Source organism: Pagrus pagrus, assembly GCF_965226575.1.
Source record: "Pagrus pagrus genome assembly, chromosome: 9".
Classification (NCBI taxonomy): domain Eukaryota; kingdom Metazoa; phylum Chordata; class Actinopteri; order Spariformes; family Sparidae; genus Pagrus; species Pagrus pagrus.
The window spans coordinates 29,794,711-29,811,889 of record NC_140193.1 but is presented as its reverse complement, the minus strand read 5'-3'; the positions used below and the strand labels follow the sequence as shown (position 1 = coordinate 29,811,889).

The 17,179-nt window shown below is 40.8% G+C and overlaps 1 protein-coding gene across 4 annotated transcripts in view; it reads left to right on the top strand.

Moving 5' to 3' along the window:
- dgkg (diacylglycerol kinase, gamma) overlaps nt 1–17,179 on the top strand; it is a 129,688-nt gene that overhangs the window by 94,680 nt on the left and 17,829 nt on the right. For all 4 annotated transcript variants that reach the window (XM_084362243.1, XM_084362241.1, XM_084362242.1 and 1 more), the window contains one exon: nt 4,659–4,860. In XM_084362243.1, the coding sequence (XP_084218369.1) occupies nt 4,659–4,860 (202 nt within the window). The remainder of the gene's footprint in view (nt 1–4,658; nt 4,861–17,179) is intronic.

Sequence of the window (17,179 nt, the reverse complement as noted above, 5' to 3'; positions counted from 1 at the left end):
AATCATCAGGGAGAGGCATTTAGAAACAGCCGTTTCACCACCTTCCCGTGGTGGGAAAGAAATTAGTGTTTAAAGTTCTATCTACAACTGTGAAAGGCAAGCTGGCTAAGAAACCGAACTAAGTGACATGTTCTGTCTGTCTGTCTGTCTGTCTGTCAATCGATCTTCTATGCCCCATTGCAGTGCTATGGCCAGTGTCACAGCTACACACGCATACCCAAATTTAGCCATACTCATTTCACCATTTCACAGCACACACCCACTTGCTTGTGGAGCTTACAGTAATCATATGCCATAAAATATTTAGGTGACACTGCGTGACCTGACTGTTCCCTCTCTCTTTTTTAATTAGATTTAAAATGCATCCAAAAGATTTGAGCAAGCCATTTACGAGAAACTTCAAGGGGAAATAAAAGAAGAAAGTAGAAGAAGTATTCAAAATGTGTATTTGTTTTACTGAGAGGAAATTAAAACAATAAGCATCTTAACCCCGCCATGTGTGTGTGTTTTCAAAATCACAATCCTAAAACAGAGTTGTGACTTATCAATCTGTCTCTTTGAAATGGCTGGTTTACCTATTTAAGATCATATAGATGGTCAGGAATGTGTATGCAAAAATTCACTCTTCTCGATTATACAGTACAAGGCCTATTGTGAAGTGGATTGCGATGGTTTGTCACTTCCACAGACAAAAAGATTGGAAAACAATGCTCTAGTAAGTGTGTAATTGCGTGTATGAGATTGGATTACTGCAGTGTGTAAATGAAGGAACAGTACAACAGTGTAGCTCACTGATGTGTTTTTAATAGTTTTTGGACAAATATGGAGCTCTGTGGCACAGAGGAAGAATATACAGTATATCACAGAGACATTACTTAGTATGGTTGATTCATTGTGTAAAATGTCACCGGAATTATTCTTTAACCTAAATACTGTATGTTTTGGTACAGTATAGTCATTCATCATGATAGGCTCGGGTCACATGGCTCAAAAACAACTCCTGTCACTTCCTCCAAAGTAACCTTGGCATGTATATTTATATTTATTAACACTTAGACTGAGCAGAGCAGTAATCACAAATAACTCCCTCTACCACCTGTATACGTCACTTTACTATAGGTGTGTTCACCCCTGCTCCTGTTTTGAAGCACAGTGTGTCAGCCTGATTAAATCTTAACAACTTCAGCATGTATTTGGAGATCATTACACATCAGAAACTTAGAAACACTTGTATTTCGTTAGTAATTCAGCCTCTTCAAAACTAGATATGTAATGTTTCCTCTTTTAAGCAGTCTATATGTTGAGCTTTTGCTTTGGGGAACAACTGCGTAAACAGGCCGCAAATCATAAAGGTGGTCAGGTGATGTGCACAGGCAGGAAACTTTTAGAGGTGAGAGGTGCTGTACCATAGGTTATTGAAAGTAAATGGCAGATGCAGGCAGACAAAGAATAGAGAGTGGAGAGCCAGAGGCAGAAATTGACAGACACTGAGAAAGTGCAGGTATGGTTTTGACAGCTTTCACTGTGAAGCCGCTGCAGTAATTGTTGGGCTTGTATTACCATGACCTTAACAAGGGTTGACTGGACTTTCACATTTGACAAGGGAAGCAGAGCACAAAGCAGGGAAGCTACTATCTGTTATAAATAAAACACCAATGTTGGAGTGTGACAACATTTTTGTGTCTCATTGTTCCATATATAAGAATTATTTTTCTATAAAATACATTTGCTTTAAAACTATAGCGCATAAGTGATCATACATACATATGTATGAAGGTAGGCACAATCTGATATCACATCAGATCATCATAATTAATGTTGCTACAGGACCATCACTGCAACTAACCAATCATGTTGTTGTAAAGTCATAGCTTTGTGACTCACATGGGCGAAGTTCTTGTTTCAAACATGTATTTAATGTTATGAAAGGGTCTACCTAACCAGGTGTTTTTGTTTCCGTTAACCTAACCATACAGCGACAGAAAACTGAAAAGCAATGGAAAATAGTGAACCTGGGTCCCCTGAGTGAGAGTCCTTTACTTATCTAATTCAGCCACAATGGCTTGCTTCAGGTGAGGATGCTGTTGGTTTTCTTAAGTTGAAGTGATGGTCCTGGAGCAGTATTCATTTTCATATTCCAGGAACAACACCAACTAACGTACGTATGTGGCCCAGAATAAATTATGATGTTAAAATAAAATGTTCTCAGTCACTGGATTACTGGTTCAGAATATTATGTCTGTATACTCTTTACAGAGCCGTCCAGTACCAGGCACTGTAAAGATTGTAAATCTTTTTAAGTTTGACAGATTCTTATAAATGTCAGTTAGCAATCAATCACACATTTTAAGAAATACATTTAAATGTAAATGTTAATGTTATGTAGTTTTTCACACAAACATTACAAGGTGGTTTGCCTGCATGTTGTGGGCACACGGTAGTAGTCCAGCATTTTTTTGTCTGCTTCGACTCAGCACAAATCAACCCTGCATGCTGAGTCATTGCTATATGATGTTGACATTCGCTGTTGTGTGTGTGAATTATTTTATGTAACCAGATGAGACCAGACACAATGTAATTCAGAGTTTAGGCCAGGAGTGCCAAATATTATATATTGTAAGTATCATACAGTATGTATTGACATTGGGCCAACTTATTTCATGGCCGCCTGTTTTGCTGCTTCACACAACTGCACACTTGGCTTCTGTCCAGGTAAAGCATCAGGACAAACTAAATCTTGCAGTCTTTAACAAATCACTGGTGCGCAAAGTGGGTGCAAGCAAGGACTGCCATTTTACTCTATGATACAGTAACTCATATACTGCAGCTGTAATGTCTTTAGTATCCATTAGCTTAGATCTTACAATTATCATGTGTCTCATTTATAAGTAAACTGGGTTATTGCAGAAGACTGACTGTAACCTGGTTGTATAATGTCAGTACATGAGAGCACACTGACTGTCACACTGTGCTCCAAAGCAACTGTGAATTTTTCACCCCAAAACTGGTTTCAGTTAAACTCAAAAGAACCACTTAACAAGGTGGTTTACAAAATCAAAAGAAATGTCTTTCATCCAACTTTTATGTATTTATCCTCATTGTTATTGTGTGTCTTGCCAATGTCTGGAGATGTCTGCTGAAGAAATTGTTTGCCTACACAGCTGAGCTCATGGCATTTGTCATCGAAATTCATTGAAAACATCAACAGTTTCAAGGAATGACTTTGTACCAGAATACATTTGCCAATACTGTATCTCTGCACAGATGGAAGCAACACATGGAGGATCATATGAAACTGGCTGTTGGCATAAGCTTGCATAACATGTTAGTTCCAGACTTCTGTTTTAAATCCCAGAAAACTCTTCAGGACCTTTTTCTGACTGATCCAGTCCCCGCCTCATTCTCCTCCTCTCTCTAATCTTTCTTTAAAACAAAATAAGCAGTATCTGTTTTCTTTCCAAGACACTAGAAAGTGCTGTTTTTAGTTTGCAGTGACAGAGGCTCTCCATGTTGCTCCATGCCATGCAAGCTCCCTCTCTTCTGTCGTCTTACTCTGACATCTGTCTGCTGACATTTGACCCAGTGAAACACCAAATCCTCCTTTCAACTAAGAGGATTGGGCATTTCAGGCTCTGCACTCTCTATGTTTGCATCCTACCTGACAGGTAGCGCCTTCCAAGTGACATGGAAAGGATCATGTCTGAATCACACAGCCTGTCAACAGACTGTTCCACAAGGCTCCGTCACGGGCCCTCTTTTCTTTGCCCTCTACACTTGCATGGCTTCTCCTACCACTGCTATGCTGATGACACCTAGCTATTCTAGTAATTCCTCCTATTTGATGCTCAGGTGGAGGCATGCACTGCATCCCTTGCTTACATCTTGGAGTGCAATTCAAGACGCAACTGAAAGGTCAAACTGAACAAGACTGAGCCTCCAAGGGAAAAGATGCCCTCACCAAGACCTGTCTCTCACCACTGACAACAGCATGGTGGTGCAATCTCGCATAGCAAAGAATCTGGGAGTGACAAATTATCATTCTTGGCAAACATTGAACCCCATCAATTAAGTAGCCCCCTCCTGTCAATTCCTCCTTTACAACCTCAGGAGGAGGATTCACCCCTTCCTTCCTCATCAGGGAGGCAGTCCAAGTGCTCATCCAGGCACATATCTCCCTACCAGACTACAGCAACTTGCTGGAACCCCTGCATCTGCCATCAGACCTCTGCAGCTAATCCAGAATGCTGCTGCTCGTCTGGTATTTAACCAGAGTTTTCTCACAGAGCTTTTCTTCTCGGCTCACTACATTGGCTCCTGTTGCTGTTCACATCCAATTCAAAAGCTCCTTCTTACCTCCAAGGCATGGTCAAAACCTACACCCAGGCCATCATTGCTCCCTTTGCTTCTGGACACTTAGTTGTCCCATCGCTCATGTAATATAATTTTAATTGTAATGTAATATTACCAGGGTGTCTGTAATCTCGCAGCTTCTGTGCACATGCAGAAGCATAATTATTTGATTTAATAAGGAGAGTATTCATGCAAAATGAGATATTTTTGTATAGTGAGATTCCATCTTAAATGTTTCTTCATAAGCATTATTTTTCTTTGTTTTTCTTCTTACTGTCTTTTTGCCTCTTTCATTAATTTCTTCTCAGTGCGATGGGATCATCTTGGACCTCAGTAACACCTCCTTAGAGGGCATCGCTGTCCTCAACATTCCCAGCATGCATGGTGGCTCCAACTTGTGGGGTGAGTCGAAGAAGAGGAGGAACTACAACCGCATGAGCAAGAAGGTTCCTGACAGGATGCCTGCCAGCACTGTCACCGACGCTAAAGAGCTCAAATTTTGCATTCAAGGTGAGTCAAAGAAGATGAATGAGAATATATGTTCCAAGCAAGGTGCTGTCATAGACAGTCCTGAATTAAAACAGTGTATGGAGCTCCATTGGTGTAAGGCTTCAGTGAAACCAGATGGTTTATAATAGTAATAATATAAGATAATAGTAAGACTTAAATTCTGTTTTCTCTCTTGACATGGAGATTACAGGATGAACAGCAGAAATACAGTGTCCACATTACAAAGAAATCCACCATGACTACGCTCTTGCATGTAATTGATTAGCCAGTGCGGTGCTTTCCCGAATGCCATTGCTTTGCGTTGCAGCAAAAGTTGAGCCTTGTTCAACTTTTTTGCTGGATTATCCCGTGTTGGCACCCCTGCTGCATTGACGGACTGGCTCCATTCAAATGACTCCGTCCTCTGTCATCCTCTTGTCCCTGGGGACAGGAAGGGCTGGCAGAAGAGGTATTTAAGGACAGTGACAACCACCAAACATCTGTTTTATATGAATGCCATGACATGACCTTCAAAATTACATCAGAGAGGAGACAACAGAATATTCAGTAAATAAATGAAGACAGTTATTCAATAGATTCTGCACATGCCCGACCATTCCTTAGTCTGTGAGTTCTGATTTATTGGTGTACAATTGGCCGGTCTCTGTTTGAGTGACACATTGTGAATTTCAGCCACAGTATGTTTTGGTGAGGTAGAGCTGTGATTGTGTGCTCTTCTTTAAACATTTCTCTCTGATGAGAGACATTAGGCAATAAAGATGGACTTTCTGACATTAATACAAGTCCAGTTGGTCAGTGATCATTATCTGGCTATAAGCTAAATGCAACTCAGTGCTGACTTCTCACATTCCACCCACATTTACATTCATAAAAGTACAGCATGCAAGGCGTTAAAAGGTTCAGGTGGAGCACCTCCATATAATTTAGCTGCACTGTATATTCAATTATGTGATATTAAATCAAGGTTACAATCAAAGAGTTAATGGGCATAAAATGACATACTGTTATCACCAGCTCCAGGCTGTCGCTTTACTGATTGAATTGCATGACGTGTGGCAGCAGCTTGTCCATGGCTCGAAATAAAATAGTACATCTGCAATTGAATGTGGGTTAAAGTGTTACCTTCCATTCACTTTTGAGTTTCCAGGGGAGATAACTGGGAAGGCTGCTGGGGAAATGATTATGAGTGATATTTCTGGTGTTCAGCAGGCCTAGCATAAGAAGTGTATCATAATAGCTGATGTACCAGCGGCACTTAAAAGGCTTTAGAAGCGTAAAGTCGCCAATCCAGATCTCCATGAATGAATGAAAGGCCATAGCAATCACTTTAAGATTAGCGTCCTGTAACCATGGAAAAGCTTGTTCCATTTAAGACACATTTCACGCTGGGAGTCGCAACTTTAATTTACGCAAGGTATCATGGTGGCTTAGATTAAGGTGGATATGCTGTATCTGTAAACCAGATGCAACTTTATAGACATTTCCATGTTGTTATCCATCTTATTATTTTCACATCTCCCAAAATTCACTACTTCACATCTAGACCTTTGATTCTTCATGGTTTAGCTTTAAATCACTATATGTGGGGCTCATTAACACATCTTTCAAATGAAAGATAGCAATAAAGAGTACAGATTTTTGGCAAGCAGCTTGTGGCTCCTGGTCTTTCTGAGCACCACATCTGCTTCTAAAAACATCCAGTCTATTTCATAAAGGTTTCATATTTGGAATGCGTTGACGATTGTATTACTCCAAGTGATGACATTTCAGCAGTGCATGACACCAGCAGATAAACACTTTGCATGCTCGTAACCTGAGTTTTGAGTTTATCTGCTGCTACTGTAGCTCATAAAGGTCAGTTTAATTATCACAAGGAGTACTAGAGAAAAATCTGTGTCACTGGTGTGTGGAGTTTAAAAGACATTTATTATTTATCACATGTGTAGGGTCTAACTTTCGGGAATTGTAAGACCTGGTGTTTTTGGAGCTCAATCCATAATGGGGAGCAAAAGCCAGGGTATATTTATTGACCTCCGATGCTTCAATTTCCTTTTAAATCTGTCTCATATGATGCATTTCCATACATATCACACATGCCCATGCTTGGACTGAACTCGCAACACCATGTCTCTCTTCTTCTTGAGTCCTATCTGGGCGTTTTGCTGCATGAGAGCCAAAAAACAAAAACAAAAAAAATCAACCAACATCAGCCTGGATGGCTTTTTACTGTCAATTACTGCCAATAAAACACTGATAATATTGACAATTAAACAAAAACAATAATTCTCACAATAATCTGGCTAATCTCCAGGATGAGTTACTTGGAGCTGCAGTTTGCAGTCCAAACACATTAGAAAACAACCCACTATGTGCTTTCACCAAGGTTTTCTCGATTCATCCCACTTCTGTCTATCTCACTCCACGTTGTCTCTACATCTCTGCTGACTGAACCAAAGCTTGTTTCCATGGAGACCTCAGGGCTATACTGAAGTAAAGACTGGAGGAGAGGAGGAGACAGGAGGAAGATATAGTGAGAGAAACTATTAGCGTAAGAAGAAAAAAGGATGACTCATGTAAGTCACTGTCAGGCTTATGTGTGTCTGTAGTTGATGGACACAGATGCATGCGTCAATTTAAAGTACTGAAAAATATTTTAGTTATTAGATCAATTATAAACAGGAGTTTGGTAGTGCTAAAATCACTACATGTTTTCATTAAGATTATTTTGATCACAGTCAATTTATTTTGGGTGGAGCGGGGACCATTGACATCACATAGTGGGTGAAATGATAATAAAAAATGGCGAGTCAATGTAAAATATGTTAATGTATGATTAACTATGAGTGAGGATTATAATCCATAATCCAATGTGTCATAAATTGGGAGAAATATATCAGCAAATTGTGACCTAGGGTTGACAAGTATGTCAAAAGGCTTCCGTCGTAAAACAGAAGCACATTTTATTTTTTACTCCTCTCAGATCCGTAAAGGAGTTGATGACACAGTCAACATCTTAACAATTCTACATGAAATACCTTTAAAGAATTGTTCAGGAAAGAAACGACTTAGTTGTCATCGAGTAACGTGGCAGTACGAGAAACAACTGCCAATCCAAGCTGAATATAAATTACATACTCGATGCTAAAAACACACTTGCCAGCTCCAGATATGAGAGTGAAAAGAGACTCTATCTGTATGTGCGAATGCACCGTCACTCTTATGAAGTCTCCTCCATCTCTCTTTGCACAGTTCAAAGTCCCTGTTGCCACTGTCTGTCCATCCACATCTCCTTTTAAATACAGAATCTTTCCTCAGCTCTTTGTCTCTTCCATACAAACTGTATCATAAATTAGCAAGAATAACTGAATTGCAGTGAAGTCTGTTTCTGTTTTATCACAGTCCACCTGTCATCCAGCATCTGGTTAAATCTGTGCCTCTTTGTGATTGTCAACTCTGTGTCTGTTGAAAATAGTTAATATCTTAAAAGTCTTAAAGTAAAGTTCAGTTTACTTGTCTAATTAGTTCTAACCTGATGCGCAAATTGGCCCTTTCAGAAAATACTCTGCAGGTGATTGGATGAAGCATCTGTCTTGTATCGTCTATCACAAGCTAACTTCAACCAATCAGTTCAACAAACCATATGATGTAGTAGTGAGCAAGTTGGTCACAGAAACTCTTACAGTAGCTAGTCGAGAGAGTAGCCATAACATCATTAACTTCTTTAGCTGAGCACGCACCTAAACTACACCCTGTCATCTATAGCTGCCACTAGTTCCTCATAGGACGCTGATTGGTCCGAAACACTGGTTCAGTCACGAGTGCAAATTGGATTAGTAGGTTAACAAGATCACATGGTCTCGTGAAGTACTACTCAGCCTGTGAAAACAGTTATATAAAGTCTTCTGCGGCTCTGAAAGGAGCTTCTTTAGAGTCTGAGATCAGGGTTGTCTTGGATTAGGCTTGAGAACTCAAACTTGTAACAGAAAGCCTGTCTAACAAACTTGGGACATGGAGTTTGAGAGATGTGGGCATTTAGAAAAACACTATTATTATTTTGGAGCTCAATCCATACTACAGAGTAAATCTTTCTGGGCCTTTGCTGCTTCGATTTTGGAATCTCTTTTGAGTCCCCCAACTTAGTATAAATACAATGCTAACTTGCTGGAGCCCTCCTTTAAGACCAAGCATCACTTGCAAACACATGAAGTACAGTATAGTACTGTAGTTACACTTCTCATCACCATGTGAGGTCACATTAGCTGCTGACTCCACCATCTTGTTCTGCTGCCCCTGTCTTCTCTCAGTTCAGTCCAAAGGTTCTGGCTCCACAGGACCGTTCAGTTCCTAGGCTCGGGTATTTCTAACTACAGAACCCAGAGCACTTCTACACACTGCACGGTGCACACAAGCAGACACAGTTTGTATCACTGTACGTGTGAGAGCCTTAGCAGCCATTCACTCCATTCATGGTGTAAAACATCAGCCCGGTCGGAACTTGACCTAAATCCAAGCTATAATCCCAAAGGAGCCTCTTAAAGAAGTGAAGACGAACAAACTGTCCTCACTTGAAGGGATTTCCCTTATCTCATTACACAGAGTGACCAGAAAAAAATACAGAAAACCTGTACACTGTAACACGAGCCAGCAGCCGTGTCCTATGTGATACCTCTGTGAGACCTTTGAGGTAACGTTCTCATAGTTTGGCCTTGTGTTTGGGGTGGTGTTGTATTGGAATTTTGTTTGTGGAAAGGTTACTCATTAATATGATACTTAAATTGGCACTAGACAAGTTTTCTGCTTCAATGTATCATCATGAAGACCAACTTTATTAGACTGCTGTAGTTGTTCTATATACTACATGTTGCTGGGGCTTCTTGACCTTTTTAGACAGAGCCTTTATTTTGCAAGTGAAGCCCAACGTTGCATATAAGGTATTAGTGCTAACTTCCACTGTGGGGCCCTTCATGTGCAAAACTGGGGCTAGATGAATAATTTAAGCGTCATAGTTTGAAGCTTGGGGCCACTGACCAAGTTGCCAAATTTTACAAGTTGGGAGTGAGAACATGTTGAATATTATCACGTTCCCATATTTAACAAAGAGACTGAAAGACAAATGTTCCTGTACTTTGCACACACATGCACATGCATGCATGCATTTTTACATGACTGAACAATGTAGATTATAATGTTTGCCCAAACTCGCTTTACTTAGAGACAGTTTATTAAAACAGGTAAATATTCCATTCTCATTCATGTTAGAGCGTGTGTGTGATGGAATCTCTGTGCTCCACAGTTGTCCCTCAGGATTTAACCATTATTAAATTAGCTTCTCCTGCTAATGCTATTTGGAAACAGGGCTCAAAGACGAGAGCTCTAGTTTCAGAGAGAAATTGTCTCCATGCAAGGTATGCATTAATGTGCCTCAGCCTCTGCGTGCCTCAGAGTGTGTATGTGCGAGTGTGCCTGCCAGTGTGTATGCGTGCCTGCATGTTTATCATACAACTAATTGTTTATGGCAGTTGCTTTCTCTGGCACAATAAACTAAAGCTTTTAAATCCATTTGCTGCAGATAACACAATCAGCCGGGGTTACCCAGAGTGAGTGAAAGACGCCCTGGGCACTTGTGATCTCAGTGATGAAACTTCAGTCCTCTGAGTCACTGTGTTGCTGCTCTGCTTTGTGTTCTGCATGAACAGAAGCAACAACGGAGACAGACACACAGAGACAGCCTATAGTAACGTGTAATTGTTTAAATGTAATACAGTCGCCTACATCATAGAAATGTAAACATTAGATCAATTACCAGGTTTAAACAACAGTACTTAACTGCTGTGAAGGCTTAAAGGTGAACACTGACAAGTGCAATCCAAGTGTCTTCACCCCAAACAGATTTTTGTATCAGCTGTACAGACGTGAGCTGTAAGCAAACAATGCACACACCAATTGTGTGTGTGTCTGTGTACATGCGCCTGTGTGTGCAAGTGTGTGTGGTGGCTCAGACTCTGACAATAACCAGGAGCTCAAAGAGCTTTTTAGTTATTTTCCTCCACATTACTTTCTTTTTTCCATATTTCTGTGTGTTCAGGAATCAGAAATTCTTGAGATGTAAATGTTTTGGTGAAGAGGGATCATTTGCATCTTTGCCTACATTTACACGGCCTAATGCAAATTCTGCTGTGTGTGTTATTGTGAGGTGACACTTAAACACTGATTTGCATTGTCATTTTACATTACACCTGTTCACAGTCCTCTCTCTTAGGGTGACCAGGTGCCCTGCTCTATGTGGGACTGTGCAGCATTTGTATCCTTTGCTCCACGTCCCACATATTGTGATGATGTCTCAAATTTTGATTGGCTACAGTTTTCAAAAGTCAAATCATTTGCAGGACAAACGCTTTTGTAAATCAGGCTTTTGTCTAATGGCTGTGAAGAAGACAGGGAGGGCTGTCATCACGTGTCTGATGTCAGTCTGTGCACATGTGGGTAACGTGCAGGTTAACCTGTTACTGTCTTTGCTGCTTATGCTACATGCAATGTGATTTTGGCAGAATATGATGGACACTAGGACTGGTAACAGCAGCTGAAATGACTAAATATTAGCACACTGTGCAGCGATCCCAGTCCTACAGGTCTGTAGACTGTCGTCGTATGCCAGCACCATTTATTTTCCCACACTCAGAGAGATTGCAAGAAAAAGGAGAAGAAGAATAACAAATGAATCAGCTAGAGGCAACCCATATGTCATTACTGTAGCTAAAGGGCAAAAAAATTCATTTCAGTTTAGTGTAGTTACTATAGACATAGATATCTGGATTGTAGACTGCCTCTGAGCATTGGTACTTGTCCCACATCTCTGTATTGTTGCTTTCAATAAAAGCGTGAGAAAAATACTTCACCCTCAGTCTGAACAGACCTTCAAATTCAGTCTCAGGTCAGATACCCATTTACAGAAAAAAATGCAAGTCAGGTTCATTGGGGGTTAGGTTAGGGGACATTATCAAAAGCTCGATAAACACACTGCATTCTGTAATGTGCCTCCATGCCTCTGAAATTCATCTTCCTGCGCGTCTGTTGTTCTGATGTCAAGGTGTGAATTACACTCAATAAATAGGACAAAGAACACCGAGCAAAGAGCTAAAGGTTTCTGAATATGCTGTGGTGGTCAGAAAAAGTCAACCTGTCTGAATTTGTAAGTGAAGTGGGGTCAAAAGTCCATTCATGTCCGCTGGGTGAAGATAAATAACAGTCAGAGGAGCGGAGATAAACACAGAGATGGCTGGAGCTGCTGACAGGAAGAGGATTCACGTACGAAGGCCCCGGTGTCAGCCCATCCCATCAGCATGCTCCTCCTCACATTTTATCTCTGCACCATCTCTCCCCTCCCCAGTTTATTTCCTCCCTGCTCCTGGATCAGATTTCCTCAACATCCTGCTGTGGATTGAGCTGGAAAGCATGCACATAAATAAAGTGGATGTAGCACGCAGTAGTTACAGAGATTGAAGTGTGGGATGTGTGCACTGTGCAGTTATGACTAGTGCAAGGAATCACAATTTAAAATTCAGTAAATATAATAGTTACTAGTACCAGCAATGCTCACTTGTATGATGTCAGCTTGTTTTTGTCTTTAATTATTTTATTTGCAGTGGTGGAAACCAAGTGCATTTTATTGTACTGAAGTACAATTTTGATGTTTTTTTTCCTTTATCTGACAGCTTTAGTTACTTCCCAGGTGAGAAAGAAAACCAAATATGAGTTTTTAGTCGAAAGCAGTAATAAGTAATTACTGAATTTGAAATTGTAATCTTTTACACTTTGTCCTGAAAAGAGAAATTTGGACGGTGAATAACTGTTAAACCACGATGACCTGTTTTTATATCTACAAAAGTGGTAATATCTCCATCCCGGACGTCACAGAAAATGTGAGATGTGGGTGTAGTTGCTTTAACATTGTTGGAAACCACCTTTGATGAGGTTATTCAGTCGGTTATGAGTAATTGATATCCGATTTTAATAAGTTGCTCATCACTGGCAGTTCACTGGTGCTGTTTTTTAGAAACCCGCTATTTCAGGTATGTTCTGTCCAGGTTCCCATTGCGTCTCCCCTCCATGACTCATTTGTTTTCTCTCCTAGCTTGTCCGACTCCCTCCTCTCCTCCCTCCTCTCCTCCCTCCTCTCCCCCTCTTCCAGCCATCACGCCCCCGAGCTCTTTCCCTCCCCTCACCTTGCCTTCTCTTGCTCCTCCTTCTCTGCTTCCCGATGTCCACAAACCCCAACCGAGCCTCCCCACCAGCAGTCAAGCTGTGACACACCATGGAGGAGGCTATATTAGGCCTATCACATCCATAGACTGCATATTGTTTTCTTCTCACACAACAGAAACAGCAGACTATAATTACTTTGATTCACCCCCACTGGTCTGTGTGGCTGGAAATAGTTGCTTCATGAAGCTGCTGTAGTCGCTCTCAGTGGATGGTGGGAGAGTGGATGACCTTCCAGTCATACATTTACTCAAAGTTAATGAATGACAAGTGACTGCTCCTTAAAGAGGGCAATCACTTCCAAACGGGATGGGACTGGAAAAGATGACATGACACACTTGTGACATTGTGAGAGCTCCTTTAAAAACAGGACAGGAGTGTAATGTGTTCTTTCCCACGATTGTTTTTTTTTCCCATCTGGAAAATTCTCATGACCATTTGTTTCTGGACTAAACTGTGACAGAAATGTAGAAATAAAATTTCGCCATCTGGCTGCTAACAGTCCATGCAAGGATTCAGCATCGGTGGTGTACTTTTGCACTGTATCATAGTAACATAGTGTTCCTTGTCAAATGGCCAAGTGCTCTCCCCCGTTCCCTTACCTCTGTTGGGGTTGGCGAGGTGAGCTGCAGTTCCTCTTGACCATCTGCCATTACTCTGGCCACCCTGAGACAATAACAGGCCGGTCGGGGAGGGAGGGCAAGTGGGCGGAGGAAGGATACACAAATATGCCTGCTTATAATTATAGCCCGACACCTCAAGCTATCGCACAACAAAAGCTGCAGCTATTTCTCAGGGGGATTTATAATTCATCTTTCAGCTTCTAACTGAAGGGTTGTTATAAATAGCTCATCACTAATTTTAAATCTTAAAGGACAAGTCAGGTGATAGTCTGTATATTTGTTAATGTCAACACATCTCATTAAAGATCAAAACCATCAATAGATGGATCCTGCAATGCATTGTTAATGTTTTTTCATTATTAAAAGAAAGAAAAAGGTCTCTGGGGAAATAAAATCAGAAATACTTCTTTAGTCTCAGTCGGCTTGACAGGTGTGTCCCTGTGTTTGATTGACAGCAGCTGGCAGACCGAGTGTCAGTAGGAAAGAACACAAGGTAAACAAACTTGTGCTTGACTGCTGTTGTAAGGAGCACGTCAGTATTTAACACAAGTGACGTCAGCAGCTGCAGCAATTTGCAAGCGTCCAAACAGACGCACTTCCCATGTTCCCCACCAACTATTGTTTGGTTACCCATGGAACAAGATAAGGTGCAGGACAAGATGTGTGTTGACTTGGTATTGCAGTAAAACTTATTTTTCACCATAGGGCACCATTGTAAAAGAGACTTCCTTAAAACTGTTGACAGGACACCTTTTATTTATATTTGTCAAACTTTCCTCTCACTGAGAAAAGAGATTTAAAAGTCTGAGCCGAGCAGGAACTCCTAGGCGGGGAGAAACTCCTGCACATATACAGTGGGCCACATAACTAGAAAGTTGACCCAGAAGCAGAGAAAATTTTTGGGCGTTTGCACCAGGCGAGCAGTTCTCTTTGGATTGATTAGGCGCCATCTTTGCGCTCGGTATCTAGTTCTTTTCATAAATCAGTGGTTGTCGTTCAGAGTTATTTTGCGTCGCAGGCTGCTGTCTGGCTCAATGTGGCCATCAATCTATGATAGAACACTTATATTACTGTGTTAAGCAAGATTCAGTTTCCTGTATCAAAATAAGTTATTAAATCACTGCAGATAAACACCTTACAGTATGTCAGCAATTCATTGCAAAACTAGGCGGCACCATCATGAAACCAAGAAATATAGGATGTAATTTCCTGCCTTTTGGTTTGTGAGTTTTTCTCTGGAAGGAGAACACAGGACAAGTGATTTACAGAGCAGATGTGTATACTGTAACAGACTGCAAAAAAATGATTAAACTTTAGTTTGACTTAAAGGATTTACATCTGCAGTAAGAAGGGTTGTAATAATAGGCTTGGGGCTGAGTAAGAAAGTACTGGGCTATGGAATGATGCACTGGAAAATTACTCAGATATAGAATATAGCCACCCTTATTCTTTCATTTATATTTTCATCTCCCACTTTCTAGTTTTTGCTTCATAGTTTTAGCTATATATTGAGATTTTAGGATTTAATTATGAGTAAAATGTATATTATCACCTCCTTGTGGAGGTCGTGTTTTCATCGTGTCTGTTTGTTTGTTTGCTGGTTGGTTGGTTGGTTGGTTGGTTGGTTGGTTTGTCAGCAGGGTTACACAACAACTACTGAGCAGATTTTTTTTTTGTCATTTTTGTTTCTCGGGGAATAATTCATGGATCTTGATGAAAAAAAAATCTGGCAGATTTAGGTGGCTAGCATCCACGAGTGAGTACAATTTGATGCAGATCCTCGATCTAGTGAGCTTAGATTATGGTTAAGCAGTTGTAGGTGGTTGAAATACAGGGCTGTCGAGTTTGATATTGGATTAGGCTTGAGTTCAACATTTCAAAGATATTCTGGCATAATGTATTCAGAAATATTCTGAAAAGTCACTATATAAAGTAGGATTACTAAAATAATGAATGTATTTTAAATGACTTCATATTTATTGCACAGCAGAGAAAATAGTGCAGCACAGCAGTGACGATTCTCGCTCCCCGCTGCTTGGCAAAGCAATGCCATCCCATCCCAGAATGCACTGTGGCTGCGTTATGTAAGAGGCTGTTCTATTCTATTCTTAGCTCTACCTCACTGAGAAGTAACAGTGCTGGTTGCCTGAGAGTCAAAAGCGCAGAGTTCTGATGAGGCGGGAATCATCACTGAGGTGAGAACCAGCACAGTGGGCTATTCTGCCATCAGGCTCTCACACTGGGACACGGGCAGGACGGCATGCCCATTTTTGGTATTTGGAGGAAGTAGAGATGTATAGGTGGGTGTGCGAAGGAGGGCGATTTATATATTTAATAGTACAACAGGAAAAGGATATATGAATAGTACTGTTTTAGAATCCTAAAATAGGACATGTCAACACTCAATAGACTGCATTACCTCTTTCTTCAAACATTGCAGTAGCATATACAAACACGTTACAGCTTTCACACACTGACACTCTCCCTGTTTTCCAACTGCAGTGGATGACAGACTGCGTCCATCTTTACATCCAGCCTTCCTTTTAATTCCCATCTGTCATGTGTATCCAGTGTGTCACTAGCCCCCCGCCCTCTTCTTGATCCCTTAGTCTCCAACTGTCCAGTGTTTTCTTAATGGATGCCCAATCCTATTATAATTATTTCCTGGAAAGCTCTGCAGAGACACAGAGATACATATGGTGGACATGTGTCTGCGCCTGCACAATAGCATGCGGTCTAAAGATGAAGCATAACTTGTGTATCTGACGCAGGATAATGAACATGTGATCAGGATTGTAGCTGCTATTTAGGACACTGAGATTATGTCCTGATTATTTTTCCTGGAGTTTTAGGAAACTAAGGGGAATTCATTGTTGTGGATCTAAATAAAAACAGGATTTAGTCACAAACTGTATCATCAGTTATGTGGAGAAAGATTTGAAAAGCATTTTGATCTTTTTGGAAGGAATCGTAGAGTTAAGGCAGCACATACCAATGTTTTCACAGTGTCAGTGGGTGAATTTACTACATGTTAGCTGAACGGTGTCACTTGTAGTGAAACACAGAGAATTATCACCCAACTTTTTGATTCACTCTCACGAGTTCTCATTTACCAGGTTTGCGGTCCTATTTTTTAACCGGCTCTGATAAACCCACTGTACACCACTGTACACCACTGTACCTGCCAGCAGACAGACACAGTTATAGACTAGCTGGTGAACATAGCGGTGTATTTTGCAGATAGAGAGCCAGATATTTCCCTCAGGAGCTGGTAGGGACCAAAAATAGAGCTAAAAGAGTGTTGGACTTCATCAGGTAGTCAAAAACACAGCTCCAAATGCTCCAAAATAACCACAGAAGTTCAACTTTATTGCAGTTCATAACAAATCCAGTGGGGGGGAGATACAGCCTAATGAAGTATCTCTTCCCTGCTCCAT